Here is a 27,535-nt window from a genome sequence, read left to right on the forward strand (position 1 = left end):
CAGCAGTACATAAGCTTGAACTTCTCTTAGGAAGCGATTGAACGCAAATATGCTCAAAACCGCAACAAGAAGGTGTCCTCCATAATTGCCATGCATAACTTTAATGTCATTCTCACAACTGCCCCCAGAGTAACAAACATCTTGCACGCTTCTCAGTTTTCTTATCGCCAATTAAGAGGTGTTTACAATGTGTGTTGAAAAAATCGAGAAGTGTGCAAGATGTTTCAGTTACTCGACCTAAGTGACCACCTACCTTTATGTATACTATTTATATCTGCTGTAACTGCTAAGAAGAATAACGACCAGAAAAGTGTTTTTTGGGATATTTCGCCAGCGAATTTGCAGCGATTCAGAGATAGCCTAGCGAGTGTTGCATGGCAAATGTGTATTCAAAACCTATCTCTGACAAACCGTATGCCGAAAGCCTTGGATAAGCAGAGCCATCTCTGACTGAATAAGCTTGAAAAACCACTTGTATAAAACATTTATTCGCGCCAAAGATCGCACCGGGCTTGCTGAATTCACATACCTGCGTAACAATCTCGTTAAAGTTATTATTAAAGCTAAGATTTCCTACTGCAGCAACTTAATTTAACGCGATCTAGGATGTTCTGACGTTAAGCGGAAAAAAAAAACTCTATACTATCGTGTTCCGTAAGCAGGAATGTAAATCTGGTCGTCTGCTATGAGGGTGAAAAGGTATCCCAAGAGAAATCAGCTAACTTATTCAACGACTTCTTTATAAACGAATTTTATACTTCAGCAGCCGACTACAACTTAATGATTAAAAACCTAACGCCAAATTGGAGCTCGACGTTTCTTCCACCCACCGATGAACAAGAATTTATGTCTACAATTAGGAATATGAATAAGAGCAATGCTGAAGATGTGGACAAACTACAAATAAAGCTCATTAGGTCTGCGGCATACTTGATCGCTCCTCCTTTGACACATGTAATCAACCTAATCATATCCAGAGGATCGTTCCTGATAAACATGCAAGGAGCAACAGTAATTCGAATTTTCAAAGAAGGTAATAAAAACGCGTTCAAAAGCTGTAAGGCCAGCCAGTATTGACCTCGCCCATATTTTCAAGTTAAATAAATTGGTGCATTCCTAGTTCCCTCAATTCCTCACGAAACACTCAATTATAGGCAGTTTTAAACGTGGCTTTAGAATAAAACTGCCCAACCAAAACTGCACTAATAAAACAAGAGAAAATAATTGTTCATAGCTTCGGATGCCACTCAAACAGCCATAGTGCTTAAAAATGCAGTTCTACGGAGTGCGCGGTGTGGTCCTTAATTTGAATGCGTCTTAAATAAAATACTGTAAACAATATGTATCGTTAAACGAGCGTTCTAAAAATTAAAAAAAAAACCGCATGCACACGTGTCCCTCAGGGCAGTATTTTAGGGCCACTGCTTTTCAGCGTGTGCATAAACGACATCCACACATTGTTCCTAAAACCCGAACTTTGGCTAATTTGTTACGCAGACGACAGCAGTATCTTAGTCACAGGCAAAATTGCTAGAGAAATTGAAACAATCTCCAAGCGCAGCCAGTATGATCTCTTAAATTAGACAAACCAAAATACCTTACCAATTAACCTAGCAACAACAAAAGCGATTTTTCTCGCCCGAAAAATAAAATTATCACCTCGCCTAAAGTCACACTTAGTACTGAACACATTGAGGTGGTGGAATCTTCGAGCTAGTGGAGTCAGTGTGTTTACTCTTTCCAGTAATCTGAGTTGGGATAAGCAAGTCTACACCATCAGATTACTGGCATAATAAAAATGCAGGTTCGTCTTGCGTGAACGGATAAAACGTTTTTTTATATAATTCCTTAATTCTACCCCATGTCAAATATGTCCATTTGGCCTGGGAAACAACTACTATGAAGAAGTTGAACTCTCTTTGTCTGTTACAAAAAAGAGCTGGGCGAATCATTTCACATGTGCCATTTTTGCATCCTTCAACGCAATTATTGCGCCGGTACCGTAATATCAAAGTGAATAACTCTAATGACTACCATTTAGCGCGTCCATTTTGCCAACCAGCGAACAATAACTATCTGTATTTGGCTGGCCTGATTACCTTTCATGCATGAAGAAGAAAACGGGTTTGCATGATAGCCAGACATGGTCTGCACCGATACCACACAATAATTACGGCATGCAATCACTATCTTACATTCTTCCGCAGCTGTTAAATAAATTTGTAGCACAAAACATTCTTTTCAATAAACATTTTCACAATACGCTTCCGCAATTTGATTCTTTCGTTCTTCAACAAATACTCACAAACGTATAGACGAAATTGCGCAGAGTGAATCTTTTTATTTTCTTTTCTTTTCTTTTTCTATCGCGAATATTGAAATAACGGGTATCTTTTTATTTTTATGTGTACGAGTTTAATTGTGCGCCTTTTTTTTATATGTAGGCTATAATAGGCTACACGAATGAAAATATTTACTTTTCTATTCAAATGTGCGCCGGTCATTTCTGCCGGTACACGGCCAGCCACCTCGTCAAGCTTCATGAGACAGCAGCTTTTTGTGACTAGGCCGTCTTTTGTAACAAAAGGAAAACATACGTTTGATTTTAGCTTATTTGATTTAGTATAACTGACAGCTTGTACGTATGCAGTAGCACGTTTAGGACATTGTATCGCCAGTTTTCGGGCGTTTGGAAGCTATAAACCTCAAATATATGGGCAGTAACTGTTGACGGCGAATTACGCAATAAAAATGAGCATTTTGGCAAGTCCTTCTGCAGCGACCGCATTCCGCGTGAACTTTTGCTCTATGCCAAGTAAATATTTTCTGCGCCGATTATGTTAGGTACGCGGTTGGTATGCCTTTATTAGGGGAAGTTTCCTTTTACGACCGCGCATCTATTTATATAACGCGCATGCGACACTTGATACCCTATGCTTGTTTCTCGTAAAAGTTTGACAAGTTGTTGACCCGAACTATTTTTATGCAATTGCATTCATATTGCTGCTACGTACTGTAAGATTCCATTTTCGTAGCACGTTCTCCCTATTTAGAACACGCCTCTTTTGCCAGCATCCGCAAGGAAATAGAAGTAATAGTAGCAGATATTGTAAAAAAAGGAGGGAGGAGAACAAAATAATCTTGTTTCTGGCCTCAACAACAGTTTATAGCGCATTAAATTATTTGCCCTCTTACGGGGAACTTTCGCGGTCTATAACTAACCCAATTACACCCCAGCAAAAACACAACAAAACACTATTTTACAGGGTGTTTGGTCGTTTAAAACACCATTTAAAATGGTGTTCTCTTGTGTTTTTAGGCTGTAAGAGTGTTCCTTATCGACATAAAAGGTTGTACATTCAAAAAGGGCACAAACGCGAGGAGATAAGGCCGCGCTGAAAACCTCTTCTCCCTATCTCTCCATATACCTAACCTCATTGCCGTATGAACTAATCTCGTCAGCATACTGTCGTGCTTTGTGCATTCCGTGCAGCTATCGCGCTCTACATTTACACATGCATCCCATCCCGCTGCTAGCATGGTGAGTGATGCAACAACTCTACACTGGAAGTATATTTACACCTTATTTGTCCATAACTAACACGCTTACACTCTGCCAAAAAAAAAAAAAAAAGTTCCTGCGTTTTTTCAGCCGCCCCTTTCCATAGGGGCGATTTCCCGTGCAAGCCGGGTGAACTTCCCAAGCGTTGTAGTCCCACACAAGGGCCGAGCGCCAGGCCGGGGAGTCACTTGCACCTATTTTACCGGCAGGTGCCCGGTGCAACCAAGGCACACGAATGTACATGGTGCCTTCCACAGCCACGATGGACGCTCAACTCGCAACCGCGTGGCAGGACATGCCGCCAGACTCTTTCACCCCCGGCAATGGCGCAACGCGGCATGATGGCCGGGGGCCCCGTCAGATGGACAAGGGTCAGGGGCCCCTCGATAGGGTAAAGGCAGCTTTCCAGACGCGAAATCCCCTTTCAAGGGTCCGCACTCGACCAGGGACGCCTGTACCCGTTAAAGAAACCAGTGGGTGTCCGGCGGTACCAGGATTCGAACCCAGTACGTCCGCATACGAGGCGAGTGCTGTACCTCTGAGCCATCGCCACGGTTTGTTGTTGTTTTCTAGTACTTTCACTATTCACTTGCGTTGTGTAATTTTGCTTGCTGTATGATTAATTTTTTCAATGTTATTGTTAACCGAGGGTCCCGCTGCAGTCGCCCGACTTTGGGACCCTCGTCCGCATAATACTGACTTTTGAACGAATAATAAACTGAAACTGAAACTGAAACCCTTTGCGGCATCCAGAGAGTTTGGAGCAGTGTAAAACATAATGACGCGGATTTGCTGTAGCTTGGAATAAGCAGTAAGGACATTTATGGATCAACAGGGGCGCGTACCCTTTGCTGAATACTTCGTGTGAATAGAAGACATCGGCTAGAAATTTGTTGATGGAAACTTCTGTGGATCTTCGGGCAAGATGACGGGACTACTGTGAGAATCCTGGGGTTGAGATATCGGAGCCGGATGTTTTCGCCTTTTTTTTAGCGAATAATTTGAATCGCTGTGTTGGGCCGATGAAGGAGGCGGTGCCGAGAGTTAACCATCACGGGGTGTGTGCGGGCGGTAACTCTCCTGCGCATTGATGGGAACTGTCTGATTCTCCGGCGAAAAAGGCTTGGTATGGCACTGCCCTGGCAAAGTTGGTAGGCTTGTTATGGCGGTGCCTCGTGGCCGATTTCTCAAAAAAGGGGGCGTAATTTGGAACGACGCTGTAGCGCCACGCAAATGCATGTGTTGTTGGGCTGGGGCACCGCATGGAGGGGCAGCGGACAGGTGCGAAGCTTAGGGAGGAGCACCGCAACAAGGGCGCAAGGCGACGCTCACTGCGCCCCGTCGTTTCACTTGTAGCTTTGCGCCTTTGTTACAGTGCTCCTCCCTAAGCTTTGCACCTGTCCATTTCCCCTCCAAGCGGCGCCCCAGTCCGACAACACATGCATTTGCGTGGCACTACCGCGTCGTTTCAAAACGACGCCCCCTTTTTTGGAGAATTGGTACCCCGGTCTAATTGCTCTGTGCACTCAGTGGCGTGTTCTTTAACTTTGCAAAAAAAATGAAGGGAAACCGACAAAAGAAATCGGGATCCAGGATGGCAGTTCTTTTGTTACCGTGCATAATTGTGGTGACGTATGAACTAGAAGAAGAGTGATAGGAGTAACGTTTAGAAACAGCAAACGAGTGTCCTGGACAAGAGACCAAACTCGGACGGAAGAATCCTGGCTAAAACTAGCGAAAATCAGTCGTCCTCAGCTGGGCGTGTAATGCGCAGAACTGACAGGCGGTGGACCACCAGGGAAGCAAAGTGGCTTCGGAGATAGTAGTCTAGAATTAGGTACAGGCCGTTAGCTTAGTGGGACGATAAGACAAAGAAATTTGTCGGCAAAGGATGGGTTCAGACCGCCACTGGTGGGAGAAATGGAAGTCAATGGGAGAGGCTTTCATCCTGCAGTGGATGTAAAATATGATGATGATGATGATGATGATGATGATGATGATGATGATGATGATGATGATCATTGTTGTGGTGGGGGGGGTAGTGGTGGGCTTTGTATGTGACTCCATGTCCATGATCATTGCCCGTCGATCTAGTTTCATTCCATTCTGCATCAACGGCTGGTGAGCAAACTGTGCTGCCTGAATATCGAACGTTCAGGTCAAAACAAACGTCCTCATTGGCGTCGTGGTTTTCGTAACGACCCATTAATTCCATGTAACAACACTGTAAACAACAACTGTATTTTTCCTAGCAGCCACCGCCTTGCCACGCTGCCAAAAGGAACACGTTTTGTCTTTCCCGTGCGCCTTTCAGCGACGTTTCTCGGTTGTTGCGACTGAGGCTTTCATAACAAAGCACCGCCTGTGACCGGAAGCGCTGCGTCTAAGAGATTCATCAGTTTGCCATTGATGACGGGACGCCGGGGTAACACGACGGCTATGTCACTGGATACGCCATGCATACCAAAACAGAATTAGGCGGATACCGGATGTGCGCCGAGCACAGTTCCTGTCTACGAGGACAAAACAACAGCGGAGGGGATGATTGCATTTGTGCATCTACGCCGGCGAAAGTGGGTTGCTTGCCGTTGCATGACTCTGGCCTGTTTGCGCCCGCATCGCCGAATCAACAACTTTTGAATAATTATTTTCCCGTTCGTTCGCCACGGTGGATGGATAAGATCAGGCTTATGTAAGTATATCCTTCACAGACGTTCCTTAATATCAAATCGTTTTTCTCGTCAAGCCCCCCAGTTCCCGTCTAACACGTGAGGCTGCGTGCCTCATTCGGCAAGCTAAAACCTCTTCACTCCCCTCCCATCACATTCTTCCCCGCATCTATTGGAGCCCTGGCCATCATTCCTGTCCCACCTTTTCTTCATACCCTTCCATCCCTCATTCTTATTGGGACTGCACCCCACCGTCTCTTCCCCCATCTCTCGCCTCCATCACTTCCTGGGAGCTCTGGCTGTCTCCCCCGCTGACAGTGAACATCCAGGCTGCCCAGGAAGCTCTCTACGAACATGTGCACCAGATCCGCACGGACATCCTCCACTAATACGTGGACCCGGTGAATTGAACACTCGAATTAGGAAAATAAACGTTTGTTATCTCCTTGCCTCTGTGGACCCACGGCTTTTTTCCTTTAATAAAATCTCGTTCGTGAGGAAAACCTCTGATAACGTGCAGTGCCCGGTGTCTCTTATTCGTAACCAGTTTCAATCGAAAAGCATTAGTCGAATCCATGGGTCGAAAATCTGGCGCAGTAAGCGAGAGATGGCAGACCAAACTGCTCACGATTCAGAGGGAACGAAAGTACATTCAGTTGAAAAAAAATTCAGGGAAACTTGCACTCACGCGTAAGACGAATGGAGTAGCTGTTGCAGGAGTGTCGTAAGCTTGGCTAGTTGGTACTTTTCTATGACGGCTAACAGCGCGAAAACTGGGCGAAAACGCGAAAAGGGGGAGATGCAAATAAGCGCTGACTTTCAACCGACTATATTCGAAAGAAACACAAATACATATGTCTCATCCTCACAGCGCATGTACGAAAAGAAAAGAGAAACAAACACCCTAGCTGCTGACACCGGTGGTGCAGATTATAAAAAATTACATTTCAACCTATGCCCGGATACGATATCTCTTTTTTATGGAAAAGAACAGAAGGCTGACTGACACAATCCGTCGACAGTTTGATAATGTGCGTCTGTCGACAGCTCTCTGGCCGTTTGGTTCCTATGAGAGAACAGTACCGAAGTGTCGGCAAAAGGAGGTGTGCAACCGCACTGCTTGCAATGTGCCGACAAGTGGCAGCTTGTAGCCCCTTCGATTGAACTGTAATGTTCTCTTAATCGCACGTTAAGGCAGCGCCCCGTGTGCCCTACATAGACACGCTTGCAAAGCAGAGGAATGGAATAGACGACGGAAGTATACGACAAGGTGCGTAGCTATGAATATGCTTCCCCGTGCAGCCAGGCGTGGCGATAACGTGTTTTTTTTTTGTTTATGCGCCGATCGCCTTTTGCGCACAATCGGCCCAACTTGTTGAGCGCGGAAATTAAAACCCGTACACCATAGCGAGATGCAACCTTTTTTAGGCCGTGAGGGAAGCCATCGTGAAGTAGCTGTTGTATGCGAGCATTGTCGGGCACTTCCTGGCGTCGCGAAGGCTCGAGAGAAATCAGGGTTTATTTTCGATTGTTCGTGCATAAATTGAAAAGCTAATTTAAGCCGAAAAAGCTTTGCGCGACCTGTGAAAATACCTAAACCAGCACTATTTAACTAGCGCGGTTATACCCAGTTACATATGACCCAGTTACGTATAGTTATACGTAGTTATACCATGCATTACAGCATAGGTATAACGAGGGCAGCTTCTATGGGCCAGCACTATACATTCAGCTGGATAAGCGTATATAGACGAGCTGTCCAACTTCCCGCATTCAAATAGCCATCCAAAATTTTTGTACCACTTTAGGAGTCCTTTAGTATAAGCAGCCGATGACGCACTTAAACACTCCAAGCAAGTCGGCAGCTCTTTTCAGTGATAAGCTAAGTATAGACTCAAGCTGACATGCCGCACATCTCTTACCCCTGACAAAACCCACCGTAGCGGCGGATATAACACTAAGCGAAAGTGTTGCGAATTGCTTTGAGTCAAGAATACTCGTACCGTTTGTTTTGAAATTCTTTACGCTGTAAACATTGCTGGTCAGCTAAGCCTGACAGCTGCTGGTAGTTATTCTCTCCACTTGGAAATACGCGATGTCAGCGCCTAGGTTACTGTTTATTCATTTTTGTTCGTTTGATCCACGCCAAGGCATCACAGTGTATTAACTTGTGAAATCAACACCTCTGGCAAGAAAAACCTGCGCTGAAAACATAGCGGAGCTTCACTTGTAACCGTTCTTCTTTGCATTTTTGCCGAAGTTTTTCCGAGGAAAAAATGAAATGCCTTTTATCATCGAGAGCTCTCCGTGGAAGCCTTCAAATTTTGAGCAGCTCCTGTCGGAACATTCAACTCTGCACTTTGCTAGGAAGATTTCCAGTCAACAATTTAAAATGAATTGATTGGCCAGGTGAGACTTTAGGATCGGGGCTCAGGACAGCTACAAAGAGAAACACGGTGATCGGAAATAGCCTCCATGAGCAGTCTTGTAAGATTAGAATAATTTTTTTTGCAATGCTCGAGCTCATGCGCTTTTCCGGGAACTCTCTCCGGGTCCGTCGATGCTATGCCCGAGTCTGTACCACCTTGGCACTCAAGAGGTTTTAGATCGTCAGGCACGCCGACAGCACCTCTACGCTCTAAGTGTCAGTAGGCAGATTTTTCCAGGCCCCCACCCCACCCTCTCCCGCGAAGCCGCATTTATGGTCCAGAAAGCACAAACATCCTTTGTTCATACTCCACCCCATGTCCACTACATGCATGGCATCCTCCCGCGTCCCACTTGCCTTACACCCAACTTCCCTTCCTACCCATCAGTACGACACCTTTACTGGGAGTGCCATCCCCCAGACCTACCACCACACCGGCGTTCCCGCATCGCTTCCTGGGAGGACATCCTGAACCCGGATCACGGCGCGGTCGTCAAATCAACACAAGAACTCCTGGTCGCCCACTGCCTTTGGGTTAGTTAGGGACTCTGGGAGTTCTACGGACCAGCGGTCTCCTAATGAAGAGACTGTGGCACAACGGCTCGGACTAGACGTGTCTAGATAATAAAGTTTTCTCTTACTCTCATTAAAGAAGTAGTTTTAAATAACAATTTTAGTAGAACAGTGTGCATCCTCCACAGCTGAACGTAACGCAATATTCAGAACATGGTGACATTGCCCCAATTTATTACATTTCTAGAGCGACCCTATTACCGAATGTTTTGCCTTATTCTCGGATTTTGAGCAGGTTCTAAATTGGTGCTCACTTTGACGGTATGCATAGACGTTGGTCGAATTGGTGAATGACTTCATTTCGTACGAAGAAACTGCCACGAGAGGTAATGTAGCAGTTTGGAAAAGCTTAGGGTGAGGCAGGAATTGTCCCTGTGTTATACAGCCTTCCGTTCGTACTGAATGCGAAGCGATAGCCATTGCGTTGTTACTCTGTCCCAACCATTCAACCTGACTTGTATGTTGAGTCCACGAAGGGAAACCCCTGCCACTCAGCATGTGACACGCATAAACTGCGTGTTTGTCAAAAACGTGTGAGTATAATGTGTAGATGCGTGGTGCAGAGGGAATTTATTCAGTCATTAAAAATGCTTCGATTGCAACTTGGACATCGGATACAGACAACTAAGAGATACATCGATCTTTTTATTTTATCAGCTCAACTTACCAAAGCATTTACCGGTGCAGAGGTAGACTTTTAAGATTCAATTCTTAGAACTGGACCAGTACGCAAACGGCAAACGTTTAGCTCAGCGAAGACATGGACAGCACGTGGAGTGGCCTATGCCTGATATTCTCGAAGAACAAGTACACCGAGCCCAGAATTTTCGGTGGCCAACTTGGAAGGCCGCGACACCCCATCCGATCATGAAAACGAGCAGCCAGTTTTTTCTCTTATAGTGGCTGACTGACTCCCACCCTTTTTTCAAGTGTTCGTGCACGAGACTGTACTCGTGTGAACTTTCCTGACAGTGCTCCACATACCAACGACCAGTGCCTACGTGAACACTCAAAGCGTGACTGCAGCTAACCGGAACAGAAACTCTAAACGATTACAACGTCATGTGAACATTAACTGTAATACGGTTCTTCCCCTTTCCTTTTCCCCCTAATCCCACCAGGGACTCAGGCCTCTTCCTAAATAAAGGTCATTTTTCTTCTTCTCAATCTTAATGGCATTCGATGTGCTCAAAGCGCTCCGCTACATTTCACACGGCGAGCACACTATAATTTGGTATCATACGTCTGAAATAATTAAGTGTCTCTACACATAGCCCGGGATGCGTATATGCGTTTCCTAGTCAGTACAGCCAAGCGACGCATGGCGCCATCTAGAGGCATGTTTGAAGCTATGGCCCTCAATTTGATCGTTCAGAACCGCTCGGTCCCGTAGTGTAGTAGTTCCGCCCCTGCGAAGCAAACATCTTAACCCGGGTTCGAATCCCGTTACCACTTTTTTTTATTTTCGTTTGTTATATTTCAATATTAACATTTATATCACTCATATATTCTATTTATGACATCTTCATGCATTGCAAATGGGATTTCGGGTATTTTCGTTGCCTTTTCGTCAGTTTCAGCTACTGCTTCTTGTACGTTTTTGCGGGTTTCCCCCTTTTAGGTTGGTTTCGGCTATTTCTGTTGAGAATATTTTGCTACGCCGTGGTTTTCAACCATTTCAGGTTCGTTTTGGCTGTTCTTTATTTCAAATCTGGTGCCCAGAAACTGCATGGTCAGAGATCCACAAGTCGTCATTTGGGCTCCCGGACTGAGAAAGCACACCCCTTTCTCTCCGAGATAAAGCTATCTGCTACTACTTGAAATACTGCTGAAGCAGGCTGCAGTATAGAGAGTTCTGATGAGACTTCTTGAGGTGGCGTGAATATAAGGTCTAAACAAAAGGTGTTCTGGCCACCGGGAGGTACCTTTCCAAGCGCATACGCAAAGCAAACCGGAGGCCACCTCGAAACTAGTAATATCCAGAGTGTAGTAGTTGCCTGGACTTCCCCAACCGACAACACGAAGTCATCAGACACTTTTATCGTAGTAGGTTTGATTTATTACTGGGAAATCAATAATTTGTACGAACGTGCGTCACAACTATCACCCTCGGCATAGCCTAGCTAATCATCGACAAGGAAGCTGATAATGATGATAAGTCAGGATGTATGTGCGAAAGTACGTCACTACACCTAATTACCGACATCGTCGTCTTTTAGCACTTCACGAAAGTACCACCATCAACACATTCATCGCCGTCGCGGAAGTGTTTAGTGAAGCCCCGGATGAACGCACTTAAATACAATTGTAGTACGAGCAGAATTGAGAACTGTGAAGTGAAGACATGTAAGAATACTTCTTCCTAGCGTACAACTGTTTAACTGGTTTTTGTGCAGACAAGCAGCTCTATATAAAGTGAAACTATGTGCGTACGTGCCCATGAATACGCACATTGCCCATAATCGTATTACCGCGTTCCATCAAATTCTATTTTGCAACCATTCCATGAAGGATAAATTAATTTAATTCTAAGGCGATACCCGCTTTCAGCTCACGTAGGGCGCTTGCGCCATAGTATCCAATGCTCAATAAATAAATTTAATCTAATTCTACCGTTCATCCCTCACCCGAGGAAGACCCGCTTTGCGGTCACGCAGAGTGTGCTTCCACTTTTTGTGGTGCCTAACGAACCTCAGTAAAGGCAGAGCGCTGACAACAAGGGGAAAGAGCGGGAGAATAAGAGGGTTGACCGACCTCTCCGGAGTCGCAGCGTCCCCAGCAGGACATGGCCGTGATGTCGTCCCAGCAGCGGTTCCCCTTGGCGTCGCTGCGCGTGGCGCGGAACGAGTATTCCCGGCGGTGGCACTCGAGCGTGGTGAGCGTGTTCACGGCAGCCGTCGAGGCCGCCGTGTCCCCCACGCCGGACAGCTCGTCTTCGCGCGTAGACGACGTGGTCGAGGCCGCGGCCACGGCCGCCAGGAGCATCCAGCAGCGGAGGAGGAGCGCGACGGGAGACGATCCGCCGAGACGCATCTTCGCCCAGACGTCACTTCCGGCTGCTGCTGATGAGGATGATGGTGACGACGCCGAGGCTGCTGCGATCAGGGAAACAAATGGAAGACAGAGCGTAAGAGAAAGATGCTTTTCGCGCTGGAAAGATGGGAAGATGAACTGCAGTGTTTTTATTGATTGATTGATTGATTGATTGATTGATTGATTGATTGATTGATTGATTGATTGATTGATTGATTGGTTGATTGATTGATTGATTGATTGATTGATTGATTGATTGATTGATTGATTGATTGTTTGAAAAATACTGATCGCGAAACTAACCGCAATGCAATTTGAAGTGTTCGGCTGGCTGTAGTGTACACCGCAGAGCCAGATTTTGCATTTTGTTAAACTTTATGGCATACGTAAATTTTTTGTTGGTCCCCTAGAAATAGATGCACATAAAAAACCATAGCAATAAAGTTTACTACTTACGCATCGGCCAGGGGACTGGCCTTCATCATAGCATCATACAAACTAACCTCATAGTGCTGACAGGTCACAGGCAAGGAAGAACGCAGTGCGGGGTAAAGGGGCTTATTCGTACATTAGGGCAGCGATTGTTGGGATTGGCGTTTATACATACGGGCAGCAAGAAAAGCGGGAGAGACGAAAAAGAAAAAGTGAACAACAAAGCGACTTTGAAATACAGATGTCTCACTGCTTGCCACAAGGCGGCACTGAAAATAAACGTGCCACTTCACGGGTCTATCTGCACATTTCGATAATGATCGCGGGAGGAATCCGAGTTAATGCGTATGACAGCAAAATAGAGGGATAGTCACTTTGGAATGTACGGATAGCCGTGAGCAGTGTAGGAAGATAAATCAAGAGAAATTCATTTTGTAATCGTTTTTTTTTCATGCCGCACATCGGTGGTGGCGTCCCGGCACACACCTGGCTTTCCTCTTCTAATAAAATATATTTCTATCTCTCTCTATGTATATATATATATATAAAGGTAGGCAGTCAAGAAAGCAAAAGGAAAAATATGGTAGGTCATTTTCATCTTCTAAAACATATATTAGATATCAGAAATTGGAGAAACACGTGCCGGCCCGGAGGGATGCGTAGTGGTCATCGGACCAGGCAGGTATTCTGGAGGTCGTGGGTTCGGACCCACGCAACGGGCATGTTTTTCTCCAATTACGTTCTTTAAAATTACATATATATCTGTTTTAAGAAGAATAAAATGACCTACCACATTTTCCCTTTGCTTTCCTTGGCTTTCTTGACTGCCTACCCTTATTTGAGGCGTCGACCGCCGTATGTAACCTTTAAACTCCCCCCCTTCCCTTCTTCCCCATGCTGACCAACGCGTCCACCTTCTGTAATAAAGTTTTTTTATGTTATTCAACAAGCCCCTCATTTCCCATTCTCATTCGCTATATGTATAGCGGGAGTCTCTATTCTGGCAGGCTTGGTGCCATAGGTATATAAGAGGGTTCAACGCTGGTTGACCGCTCCCGACATGTCGTAGACGCTTGAGTCGCGGCCCGGAGGTTAATAAGAAGGTCCCCACCCCGAGTAGTCGGAGTGGCGCTTGCTGCCACCTTCAAGGACAGGAAATAACTGCCTTGACAAAAACATCCAAGAAAGAGGAGGGGAGCACAGCCGCACCGATACCGTAGTGGTCATCGCACCAGACGCGTATTCTGGAGGTCGTGGGTTCGGATCCAACTCGGTGGGCATGTTTTTCTCCACTTTCTTTCCTCCAAAAGAATATATCTGTTTCAAGAAAAATAAAAAATTGCCAACCACATTTTCCCCTTTGCTTTCCTTGGCTTTCTTTGACTGCCTACCCTTATTCTTGAATTCATTCAACGAGCCCCTCATTGCCCATTGTGATTCGCTATATATATTGTTACGGTGACGTGAAGGAAGACGTGAAGCCAAGAGGTATCCACACAGTGTGTTTACAGTCCTGAGAGCACCACGCAGGCAAAGCGCAAGATCCTGTTCTACTTCTACTCCTAACTCATTCCCCGAGTCCAACCGTGCTACCGTCATCTTCTTTCGGCTGGTACCTGGCACATGTCCCAATGTTGTACATAGGCTATGAACAAACTCGTGCTCTGCTTAGCCACTCCGGCTAGGACACCGTAGCACTATATATATATATATATATATATATATATATATATATATATATATATATATATATATATATATATATATATATATATATATATATATATATATATATATATATATATATATATACCACCGCGAATCATGCATTGACCCGCAGCGGTGGCTCAGTTGCTAAGCCGTTGCGCTTGCGCTGCTGAGCACGAGGTCGCGGGGTTCGATTCCCGGCCGCGGCGGCCGCTTTTCTGATGGAGGGGCAAAGCAAACACGCGCGTGTGTACGAAATTTCGGCGCACGTTAATGATACCCAGGTGGACAAAATTAATCCGGAGCCCTCAACTACGGTGCGCCTCATCGTCTGCGTTGCGTCGGTGCGCTAAACCCTGGAATCAATCAATCAATCATGCACTGGGTTTGTTTATGTTTTGTGTTTACCGCTCGGCTCCGCCGGTTTGTGCTATCTGTGTCCCAAGTGAAGCGCGTGTTGCATTCTTTCTTTCTTATGCCGCACGGGTTATCTCGTTTGATAGGGAGAATGTTTCGTCCTAACTTCACTAGCTTAGAATAGTCTTCTTTTATCTACAGTGTTCTCAATGTAACTCGACGGTTTGACAAACACCCGCGCCGAAAGATTAATGCCTGCGGCGCAGAAGCCGTGCATACCATAACCGACACCCACCTGCGCACGTCACTTTGTTGACTGCTGCTTCGCCGCCTGTGTATTCTTTTGAGTTGTTAGGGGAGCACAAGTTTGCTCCAATAACTTGTTTTTCCTTCAAGACAACTGCGTCGTCTTTGGCTTCCTGACAATATATATATCCATCTATGTATGTAACAAAATAGCCACAGACAAGGGCATGCAACGTCGAAGCCTTATGATTACAGTAACGTCAGCACGACGCGTGTCCTTGAGCTCATTTTTTTTCAAAACAAATGAATTTGGTTGTGTCATTCAAAGTTTCAAATTCACGATTTTGGTTTTCCATTGGTTTTCAACCGCCGAATGTTCGTTGAAGCACTTGCTATTAAGGCAGGTAACCAAAGCAAACCTGGGCGTCTCACATAGTTATGAAAGCAAATGGAATATCGAATTCTCGGTTTCAACTGATACACAGTGAATATGTAAGCACGTCCCACCCTTTGCTGCTGTAAACATTATAGCGAAACGATCCGCGAATGTTCCGAATGTTTTTTTTTGTAATAAACAACGCATGGGGTATTACATGCCCACAGCACCGCCAAGCTCTAAAACGGCGACGAATTTGACTTAGTTTTCTGCTGAAAAGAAGCGGCATCTAATTTGTTTCTTTCAGCTAGCAGAAGTTTAGCTAGCGGATACGAAGAAATAACATGACCTTTCGTAAAGGCACACAACCCGATTGTATTATCCATGCCGTGCTAAGGGATGTTATATAACAACGCATGAAGAAACCTTGTACCGTGCACTTAGGTAGCAATTCAATACTTGCATCAAGACTTCCCGACGACGAGCGTCCTTGCAGCAAATGTAAACTCTGCATAATAGAAACGTCATCGTTTGATCTGATTTGATTTTCAGTTGAGTTTGAGCAAAAAAATCTTTCTTCAAACCTGCCACAAAGTGTACTTCAAATAGCCAATTTTCCAACCGCTTCGTCAATTGATATCAAAATATATTTGGGAGGAACGGGAAATAAAATAAATAGCTGAAGAAGTATAAAGAAAAGGGAGATCTGAAAGAATCGAAATAGAAATACCAATAACGAAGAAAATCATGTGAAATCAATTACGAAACGGAGCTATTCCAAACCGGAATAAGCAAGAGCATGTCGATGGAAAAGAAGATAACGTTCGAAAATTTTCAAAACGTTTTCTATGAACTATTGATAAACTCAAGTTAAACCCTGACACCGGAGGTTTCCCATTGATTTCAAATTATTTCACATTGGTAAACCGTCTATACAGGGTGTCCCACCTATCATGCACCAAGATTTTAAAAAAGAGTAATGGCGTAGCTCGAAGAAAGCCTAGTGTATAACCTTTGCAGTACTGTGGAGAAGGGGGCAGCATTTTTTTTTCGTTAATGAGACTTAACTAATTAATCGTATTTAATTATATAACTCATGAAGTACTGTCGTAATCACTAACGTGTCAACGAGACACTTGTAGGTACTCACAAGACGCATCTAACTGAGGTATTTTCAGCGACGAACTAATTGCGTACACATTTGTTCTGACTGATAAAGACAACCCACGAAATATCAAAAATACCACGTTACGGCGCTTCCGCGCGCATTGTAAAGCAGCGTCCCCAAATGAACTGATTGAAAGCAACTGCTTCTCCTGTCACCCTCCTGAAGAAACCGCGCATCACATTGATAATGGCATGCATGGAAGGAGCAGCAACCGCAAGTTTCGCGGGGCCCGTGTGCAGGTAAGGCAGAAACCCGGTCGCGATTTCTTATTTATTTCTTTTGTTTATTTCATTCTGGCTAACTCAGAGGCAGCCTGTTTGAGGGCTTTGCATTACGATACGTGCGGAGGCGCCGTCACGTGGAATTTTTTCATATTTCCCGGGTTTTCTTTGTCAGCCAGAATAAATGAGTACGCAATTAGTTCGTCGCTTAAAATACCGCAGTTAGATGCCCCTTGTGGGTACCTACAAGTGCCTCATTGACACTTTAGTGATTAGGACAGCACTTCTCGAGTTAGATAGTTAATTGCTATTAATTAGTTAAGTCTCATTAACGCAAAAATGCTGCCCGCTTCTCCACAGTACTGCAAACAATATGCACTAGGTTTTCTTCGAGTTACGCAATTACTCTTTTTTTTTTAATCTTCGCGCATGATAGCTGGGACACCCTGTGTGTAAATGCGAGAAAGAGCCCAAATTTTAACCACTATTTCTATTCATAACCCTTAACCGTGGAGCAAAAAAAGAAAATCCAAAAGAGCATTAACAATATGACAAATAAACCATAAATTGTGATATTTATATGGTGGCACTCAATATATGGCATTATTGGAGAACAAATTACGAGGGCACCTAAGCACACTTTACTCTATAGTGAATGCGAAAGCGTTAATGTCTAATTGCGGAACGTGTCATTATCATCATCATCATTTTCTGTCAGCGGCTCTTTTTTTTTTTTGTACCGTAAGCCACACTGGCCGAGGTTGAGAGGTTTCCCGTGGACCTTGAAGGGCCGTGCTGCGCAAGTGCGAGGAGCATTGGATTGAATTCGATTGGATTGGGTTAGGATTGGATAAGATTGGATTTTTGTTGGATTTGGAACGGATTGGATTAGATTAAGTTGGATTGTATTGTAAATACAATCCAATTGGAGTATGCATGCGTAGAGAATTGGGTCTGCACATTCGCCGGTCTGCTCATTCCAGAGGAGTGACGTCATAGCCGCGGCAGACACACTGGCGCTGGTGCGTGCCCAGCTGTGCGCTCGGTTGCGCAGTAGCCTAGTCTGACGCTTCGCCGGAGCCGCTTGATGGCCGTTTCGCGTGGCGCAGTGGCTCGACTGGACTAGACTGGACTGGACTGGATTGCATTGTATTGTATTGGATTAGAAATCGTTTTAGCAGCAGTAAGCATGATAATCAGCTAATCCTAGACAACCAGGAAACCTAAGAATAACCAGCTGAACCTTAGCTCACGCTACGTATATCCTGGCATAGCCGAGCTAAGCCACTGCTAATTTTTTGCCTTTCCGTAACTGTGACTGCTAGCCTTGGCCCCTCGCCCTACTCAGGCCTATATCAAGGCTTAACCTTCCGTAGACATAACGCCAGGCTTTAGCACGCACTGTGTAACGTCGGTCCCATGTGCGCAGAGAACTCCTATGGCGCAACCCCTTGCGCATGCGCGAAGAAACCAGCTTGAGAGCAGTTAGAAGTAAAGGGACAGAGATTGGCTGGGTTTATTGATAACGTAACTGCACTCTAGCATGTACCCACACTAGTGAGTGGGAACGGCGCGTCGGACGGAGCGAAATAGAGTTTTTCTCGCAGCAGTAAGCCCTGCCTAACCTGCGTTTGCTTTTTCCAGCCTCAGCCAATCGCACAGCTGCCCGTAATACGTCATAGGTTCTAGTGCGGGAAATTAGCTAGTGGGTCGCATGGCCATTCCCTGTTTTTGATTTGATTGTGGGGTTTAACGCGCCGACGCAACGCAGGCGATGAGGCGCGCCGTAGTGGAGGGCTCCGGATTAATTTTGACCACCTGGGGATCTTTATCGTGCGCCGAAATCTCGTACACACGGGCGTTTTTGCTTTTCGCCTCCATCAGAAAAGCGGCCGCCGCGGCCGGGAATCGAACCCGCGACCTCGTGCTCCGCAGCGCAACGCCTTAGCCACTGAGCCACCGCGGCGGGTCATTCCCTGTTTTTCCCATTACACAGCTGATTCGAGTAAAGCTTGCATCAATTAAAAGTGGGGTCAGTGTTATTCTAGCGAGGCAATCTTTCGAATGAACCAAACTTGCCTTTTGTCTGCACGATTCGTTTAAACATGTGTGCTTAGTGCATGGGCACGTTTTTTACTTCCATCTGTAGTATGATGATGATCGTTAGAGTTTTTTGGCGCAAGGCCAGCTGGGGCAAAGAGCGCCAAGTACCAAGCCTAGAACACCGCTGTAGTACCAAGCTTAGAACGCCGCTGGGCTGACGTCTTGATGTAATTCAAACTCTCAGTAACTCGCTTTCCTCTCACGCGTCGCGACACATCATCATCACCATCGTCATCATTCCTTGCCTCTAAAGCCGAAAATGACCCCGCTCCTCGGTCGTGACGAGCGCAGTGAGAAGTATGATTACGGTCTTGTACGTACGGTCCCGTATTTAGTAGTATTACAGTCCCGCCAACGCTTAAAATTAGTCCGAAGTTAAAGCAGGAACTATGACCGTGTTATCGGACACATTGTGCTAGTGTTGGGTGAGGCGAGACATGCAGCTGCATAAGGGAATGGGGGAACAAAGGGCAGGCCTTGATCTGCGCAAGTGTCGTCAACGATAATCCGTTGTTCCGGTTAGTAGAAGGCAAGAAGTAAGGTGCGTATACATGACCGTACGCACGCACTTACGGTGTCGGTGTGCGTATTCAGCGCAGGCAGTGGGCGTGTGGGGCGGTAGTTAATCTTACCGAACCAGTGGTGGTTACCCGCACGGATATACATGCAAATGAGATGTCGAACGATAGGTTTTCGCGATAGCGGGCAGGTCCACCCTACCAAACTGTTTCTGCTAATAAGTGGATTTTGTTGCAAGGTTCGTTGGCCGTGCACTTATGCAAATGGAGTGTATTCTCGGGCCCTTAAGTGGGACTCATTTGATCACGTTCCTATGGGACTCCCTAATCCATGACCTACGGGCTTAAAAAACACTGTCTAGCGATACAAGCTTTGTAGCGTAAGCTACACTGGCCGAGGTTGAGCAGTTTCGCGTGGACCTTGAAGGGTCGTGCTGCGAAAGCGCGAGGAGCATTGGATTGGATCGGATTAGATTTGATTGAATTGAATTTGGATTGGATTTTATTGGATTAGATTGGATTGGATTGGATTTGGATTAAATTGGATTGGAAATCCAATCCAATTGGAGTACGCGTGTGTAGAGAATAGGGTCTGCACATTCGCCGGTCTGCGCATTCCAGAAGAGTGATGTCATAGCCGCGGCAGACCCACTGGCGCCGGCGCGTTTCCAGAGGTCCGCCTCTGTTGCGCAGTAGCCAAGTCTGACGTTGCGCCGGAGCCGCTTGATAGCCGTTTCGCGTGGCTGCTGAAGAGCCATGCTGCGCATGCGCGAGGAGCGGTGACTGGATTGGACTGGACTGGATTGTACTGGAGTGGACTGGACTGGACCGGATTGCATTGGATTGGAAATCGTTTTAGCAGCAGTAAGCATGATAATCAGCTAATCCTAGACAACCAGGAAAGCTATGAATAATGAGCTGAACCTTAGCTCATGTTACGTATATCCTGGCATAGCCGAGCTAAGCCACTGCTAATTTTTTTACAGGTACATGAAAAATTTCCTAACGGCATAGCTTGTTGCTTTTAGAAATATATCCATTCTTTACTGAAATAAAAACTAAACAAGAGACACATTTTGGTTTATCTAGTTTTCGCTAGATGGCGCTAACTGTTAACCAAGTGATAGTGTTATTTTTTATTTCAGTGCAGAAGTGGCGTGTTTCCAAAATAAGCAAACTAGGCTGTTTGGAGCGTCTTAGTAGATCTGCGAAACTGTTCGCATTGGTGCCCGATGATTTTTAAGCCCGTGGGTCATGTTGTAATGAGTCCCATAGAAATGTTAACAGGTAAGTCCCACTTCAGAACAGTCAATGAATATGGGACATTAGGCGGCGGCACGGAAATACGTTTTCGCGGCGCTTTCAAGCAAGTGTATGAGCCGGTTAGTGTAGGGGCTAATTCGCAGACTATGAACACGAAAGTGTTTTATTCCGGAATTCACGAAGATTTCACTTACGTCATATCTATCACGGAAGTGACGTCAGTACAACGAAGCAAGCTGCTTGTAAAGGGTGCACCCCTGCACACAAGGTCTTCTTGCGGGGAAGCAACCTTTTGCCCTAACGAGTATATTATACCTCGGGTTGTTCGCTTTCGGGTTTTATATTTTAACACAAAAGTGTTTTATACGGGGATACACCAACATTTCACTGACGTCATACCCATCACGGAAATGACGCCAGTACACCCACGCCGAAGCGACCCGCCAGCAGGACGTCGCTCGCCAAGCTCACCCACAAGACAGCCGCCGACCCGAAAGTCATGCTCATCTGCAGATTTCGCTGCACATTTCATTTTCGTGTTTTACTGATTCCTGTGACTGATGAATCAACCACAGTTTTTTTCTGCCCAAATGCTGCCCTCCCAGCTTGTGCCAATCTCAAGCGACGTTTCTATTTCTACATTATCTGTGGACAAATTAACCCCTTATGCCTCATTTACAACCTCCCTGTCGCTCTCTTCTGATACCGCTGCTAACATTCTTGTGCTTTGTTGTCAGCCTTTTAGCCATTGTCAATGCGACCACAAACAATTCTTGAGCGGGTAATCATACACATTAGGCATCTATGCATGTAATGGACGGTCTGTGTTAAGGAACAATTTTACTTCGTTTGTATTTGGTTCAAACGGAATCAGCAAACTCCTGTATTCGCTGCATGTAGGTTCGTTCTTTGTAGTGCTTACCGCCCTTCGGTTAACTCCCGCATTGATCTGGTGACACACAACGTACGAAAGTGTTGAGTCCATTACACCTGCCTGTTTTTAAATACTATAGATACTCTTTATTTGGCTACTCATACGCACAAATTTTTATCTGTCTGTCTGTCTGTCTGTATGTCTGTCTGTATGTCTGTCTGTCTGTCTGTCTGTCTGTCTGTCTGTCTGGCTGGCTGGCTGGCTGGCTGGCTGGCTGTCTGTCCGTCCCTCAATACAGCCACCCTGGCAAAGTTAAAAGAATTCTTGGACTAGACGTTTATATAGGCGAAACATTTCCAATCTACTAAATCTTGAAACATGCTCTATATTTGTTAATTATGCTCAGCAAAAAGGCAACTTTGGGCAAATTTGAGGGGAAACATCAATACGTAAGTAGTACTTGCTGTATTCTTTTAATTACAAATATATACGTGCTCGAATTTCGCAATAGCAAATATTTAAAAAACGCATTGAAAACGATGATCTAACCACAAATTTCAAAAAATGCTCGTGCTCGTGGCTCGAGCACCAAATTCCATCAGTTTCAAAAGATTTCGTGATAGCGGAGCCTGGAACCGGAAATCAGCAAACCTCCAGTGGGGAGCAGCCTGAGAGGTGGGCGAATGAGACAGGAGAAGCAGCGGCGTAGCAGGGGAGGCAGACAATGCCGGCGACATTTGCAGCGACGCAAGCAGGTTCGTGGCCATTTTTTTTTCTTCGTTTGTTTTTCGATCGCATCACTCCGGTTCGCACCTAAGGTGTTCCCTAAAAAGCCCTCTCCTACACTACAATGACGTTTTCTCATTTGATTAATTAAACGACGTTTGTCGCAGGCCTTCGGTCATTGCTCGCTTCCCCTCATCCCCTACCTTGTTGTTTGTCCCCAATGCATTCCCGTTCTGTGTGTGTCCTTCTGCGCGTGCACAAGCGGGCAGCCTTATACCTTATGTTGTTGCTTCACCATACCTTCCCGTTATGCGTGTGCACAACAAGCGGGCAGCCTTATACCTTAAGTTGTTGCTTTACCATACCTTCCCGTTATGCATGTGCACAACAAGCGGGCAGCCTTATACCATATGTTGTTGCTTAACCATACCTTCCCGTTATGCGTGTGCACAACAAGCGGGCAGCCTTATACCTTAAGTTGTTGCTTTACCATACCTTCCCGTTATGCATGTGCACAACAAGCGGGCAGCCTTATACTTTAAGTTGTTGCTTTACCATACCTTCCCGTTATGCATGTGCACAACTAGCGGGCAGCCTTATACCTTATGTTGTTGCTTCAACATACCTTCCGGTTATGCGTGTGCACAACAAGCGGGCAGCCTTACACCTTATGTTGTTGCTTCACCATACCTTCCGGTTATGCGTGTGCACAACAAGCGGGCAGCCTTATACCTTATGTTGTTGCTTCAACATACTTTCCGGTTATGCGTATGCACAACAAGCGGGCAGCCCTATACCTTATGTTGTTGCTTCACCATACCTTCCCGTTATGCGTGTGCACAAACTAACAACCTCATTTCCTACCTGGTTGTCTCGATTAGCCCTATGGTGTAACGAATGAAAAGCAGTGAGCTCAGTGTGATACCCTGTTCGCAGCTCTCGATATATTTGTTAAGCGCCTGGGTGCGTTTCTGCCCTTCAAATGTCAACACCATTTGAGTGCCTAAAACATCTTTTGTGTAACTGCTTAGACATTATATCTAAGACTTCCATATTGCTAATTTTCAATTGCATTTTGCTTTTAACTCTATCCCATGCCCTTTAATGCCCGCAAATATTGGCTGCAACTTTAGTTTCAAAACCCTTAAGCTCGGACTAGTCAGCTCCTCCCACGAATGGGGCTAACATCTCCCATAGAGTAATGGTTGCCTCCCTCTAATCTCATCTCTAGTGACCAACCAAGATCACACTCATCGATAAACCAGGTGATTTCGTCCTTTGGTTGAGTGAACACAATCTGGAGTTGGTATAACATTTTTTTTTATTTATTCTGGACGCCATGACGTTAATACCTCCAAAAAGCAAAATAATTTGTTAATGTGATGTTGACCCGTTCTACATCTATACGTAAACTATTTCTAAAGCTTCTGCCATTTGCGCGCCATGTCCTCTCCTTAGCTTCGACTTTCTTTTTCGATTCCTGTGATTGAGACGACGTGACGTCTTGGTTCCAGCCGGATAATTAGCCGCATTTGAATTTCGCCAGAGACTGCTTCTGACTGCTAATCCTGTAAAACCAGAAACCACTCCTTTACTGTGGTTCAACTCCTCACTAATTTCTTGACGAATATGCATTAATTCTCCGTCCCCTTTTGGCAAGGGAAGTAAATGAACATAAATAACTTGACTTTTTTTTCTTAGCACCGTTATGTTGAAAACTTCTGGAGGATAGATCATCCTTTCTTTCATTTTCTCCGGCAGCTACTTAGGCTGTTTTGTATTTTTTGTATACTTGTAACGGATTCAATCATGGTCTCTCCTCCTCAATGTGCTTAATAACTGCTGTCCTTCTTATTCTGACCGTCCTTTCTCCTTTTTCCTGTAGCGCAAACCATTCTTTCCATCTCCGTTGGTATTTAATGCGGGAGTGGCTCAGCAGAAAAGACGTCCCAAGAACACGGAACATAACTTTCTATTGGCTGCGACGCTTCCCATAGCGCGGTCCCCACAAAAGTAGCGCGCACTGATAGACGACTACGTGACAGCGCAGAGAAACGTGGAAAAAAGGAGAGGGCGGCAGTGAAAGCGGCGTGATATGCGGTTTTTTTTCGAAATAGGTAACCCCGGGACTTCAAGTCCGATGCAAAACGTCAATTAGACGTCTTAATATGCCACGCCCCACCTCTGAACCTACCTAGAAAATGCCAAAGCAATTTTATTTACGAAAATAATGTACAGAATTGAGCTAAGAGAGTATTTTACGATTAAAAAAAACCAGTAGTTTTGGAAAAATATACTGAAATCCTTGAGGTTCCAACTCAGGGCGTTTGTTCCAAAACCTATGATTCTAACTCCTAGGCCACTGAATTTGTTTCGCTGTTTCATGGTAGAATATGCACAAACATGTCAGTACGAGGACACCACATAGTCAAGCAAATAACAAATACACTGAAGTTAGGAAAATTCCAAATACTTCAAAGTTCAGGCAAGCACACACAGGCATTTCAAAGAGGGAACCAGTCACGTGGTTGGTCGAAAGAATTATACTCACTATGTACAAACGCCACAGTTTCTCGGAAACATTACTTTGTTGATCTAGGAGACTCAGCATGCTTACCACATTAGCGACATCGCCAAAACCTGTACAAACCACTTAAAACAAACATGTCATAGGGGGGTTTACCAGGATAGCCGAATGGCAAAAATCGGATTGAGAAAGGCGTGATATCCATCTCTATTCTGAGCGTTCGCTGAAAAATGTTCCGGAAAAAGACAGCATCACTGCAATCCACAAAACAGTGTTCAATTCTCTCAGGCCGGAAACAGAAGCGGAAAGGCGGAAATCTGTCGACCAAGCTATAAACGGAGCCCGGTTTTTCATCCAAGTTTTAACAGGGAACGTGCTAGTGTTTAATTTATAGAAAAATGTTTCAACACATGGCGGAATACAATTTTCACATACTTTATTGAGGACGTCCTGGTAAGAACACTGGAGGTGCGGGTCACAATATAAATGCATGGAAATAAGCCCAGAAACCACGGAATCAGAAATAGGCTAGCGAGAAGCATTAAATATGTACTCAGGGCTAAACCAAGCCTGTAAGAAGTGAAACGTGTCAACCACTTCTCTTAGGAAACCCTATAGACTCCGGACTACTTCCACAGACACTGAAGACACAACTATATCAGGGAGAAAATGTGCAAAACGCGTTTGCAGTACATCTTTCGAAAACGAGTATTGAACATCTCTAAAGTATAATAACCGATAAACAAGCTGCCAAACAAAAATATGAACAAGCCCAAGTCCCCCTCGCACAACCGGAACAAAAAGACTATCGCGACGCATTGGCTCCCTACGCGAACTCCAAATAAAGGTTGCAAAAATCCGGTAAAAATCCTGTATCCTGAGACGAGAGCAACGTAACACCTGTAGGAGATAAAGAAAACGGGTCACAAAAAAATTACACCATCTTCCCGTAGGGGAACCCTGAGTAGCATGCAAAGCAGCCATGGGGTCGATTCAAGTGCCCATTAGTTTTCAGTTCGTCGTTTCCGTTAGGTTGAGGTACGTAGCTACCGTTATATCTACAGTTTGGTTTCCATGGTAACTACCCCACTTTTCACTTACCGGAACAACGAAATGGGAAATTGCGTTGAGCCCATCGCATACTACTCAGGGTTCCCCTACGGGAATAGGGTGTAATTTGATTAGATGCGACGGGGCTATGTCCCTCCCTTGTCGTTGTTGCGCCGTCCACACCCCCACTGCGCATGCTCGGCTTGCTGAACGCCCGGTGGTGTCTTACCCTTTAATGGCTCCTGGAGCAACAATGTTACCGGAGTCTTCCTGGGCCGGCCCGAGATGAGCCGAGCATGCGCAGTGGGGGTGTGGACGGCACCACAACAAGGGAGGGACCATGAGATGAGAGTGACCCCGACCATGAGATGCTGGAGCGACAGTGTTGCCGGTGCCTTCCTGGGCCGGCACGAGACGAGCACGCTTCCCCTTAAAGGGCTCCTGGAGCAGCAGTGTTGCCGGTGTCTTCCTGGGCCGGCGGATGGATGGACGACGGACGACGGAGCCGAGAGAAAGAGATACTTTGCATCTAAAAACCTGTTGCACGCCCGAGCACGAGAAAAGATGGACAGCTGCGTCCACGCCAGTCATTCACTCGGCGGTGTACCTTCACAGCCTGCTCCGACCAACGCGAGTCAGTATGGCTAAACTGCGAGAGGGGTGCTCCTAAATACGTCAGGTCACTATTCCAATTGATTCCCGCGAAACGATCGTGTGTCCTTCCCCATTCTCCCAACCAAAAGCCACAGCTTTTCTCGAAGTTCAGGGCCGCACCTGCCGCCTCGCAGAATTCTTGTAAAATGACAAAAGCATTCTTCATGCTTGCCTTGTCAGTACAAAAGAAAACCACGTGCATACTACGATTTTCATCTCGAACGACGATAGCGTAAACCCTCGTATGTTCTGTTATGCACATAATTACTGCTTCCAGATATAAGCAAAACAAGAGTGGTGATAAGGGGCCCCCTTGACGAACCGATGAAAGAATGTGAATTGGTTGGGTTTGTTGATTGTTGACTACCACTCTTGTAGAGCCATTGTCATAACATGTTCAAATAGCATCGTAAGCCATGATCCTGCGTTCATGTGCTATAGAGCACGAAACAGGAATCGGTGACTCACACGATCGAAAGCCTTTGCCAAATCCAGTTGTACTAGGGCTATTTGGGCTGATGCACTTGAAACACTCAATTATAGACCTCGCGATGTGAACTTCAGCTTGAATAGATCGCCCGCGGATGCCACATGTCTAATGGTCACCAACTAGGTACTAAATAACATTTTGAAGACGGTTGGCCAAAACCTTAAAGGGGCCCTGAAAGGCATTTTGAGCACACTAAATGAACTAGCGCAATCGTTAGATTGGGTCGTCAACGTCAGCTGTGCCAAGTATTACTCTTTTACGCGCAACGGAAAGCTCACACTTTTGTTGCAAAGTTTGGCGCTTTTTTCTCACCCTTCCCTTCGTGTTTTTGGACGCCGCCATCTTCACATGTCTACATCATCGATTCCCATATGTTCGTCATGAGCTAGACATCCTGCTATTGGGCGGCTTTTTCACGCACTTCCGGCAAAGAGATGAGTCGTCTGCTCAGCGTCGGCTAGCCGGCTGATCTGCCAGCGGAGTGGAGTGCTTGGACATTTTACGACAAACGAAACAAGTGTAAACAAACGCTTAACCGTTCGTATTGAATGCAACACG

General features: G+C 45.5%; 1 protein-coding gene across 1 annotated transcript in view; it reads right to left on the reverse strand.

Annotated features, from left to right (window-relative positions):
* Window positions 1-27,535, reverse strand: part of Gpb5 (Glycoprotein hormone beta 5) — a 95,929-nt gene that overhangs the window by 33,797 nt on the left and 34,597 nt on the right. The window contains exon 2 of the mRNA XM_077674630.1: window positions 11,987-12,327. Coding sequence (XP_077530756.1) covers window positions 11,987-12,265 — 279 coding nt within the window. The 5' untranslated portion in view covers window positions 12,266-12,327. The remainder of the gene's footprint in view (window positions 1-11,986; window positions 12,328-27,535) is intronic.

This window comes from Haemaphysalis longicornis, unplaced genomic scaffold (genome assembly GCF_048455015.1).
Source record: "Haemaphysalis longicornis isolate Haplotype H1 unplaced genomic scaffold, Haemaphysalis longicornis Haplotype H1 scaffold_6, whole genome shotgun sequence".
NCBI classification, from domain to species: Eukaryota; Metazoa; Arthropoda; class Arachnida; order Ixodida; family Ixodidae; genus Haemaphysalis; species Haemaphysalis longicornis.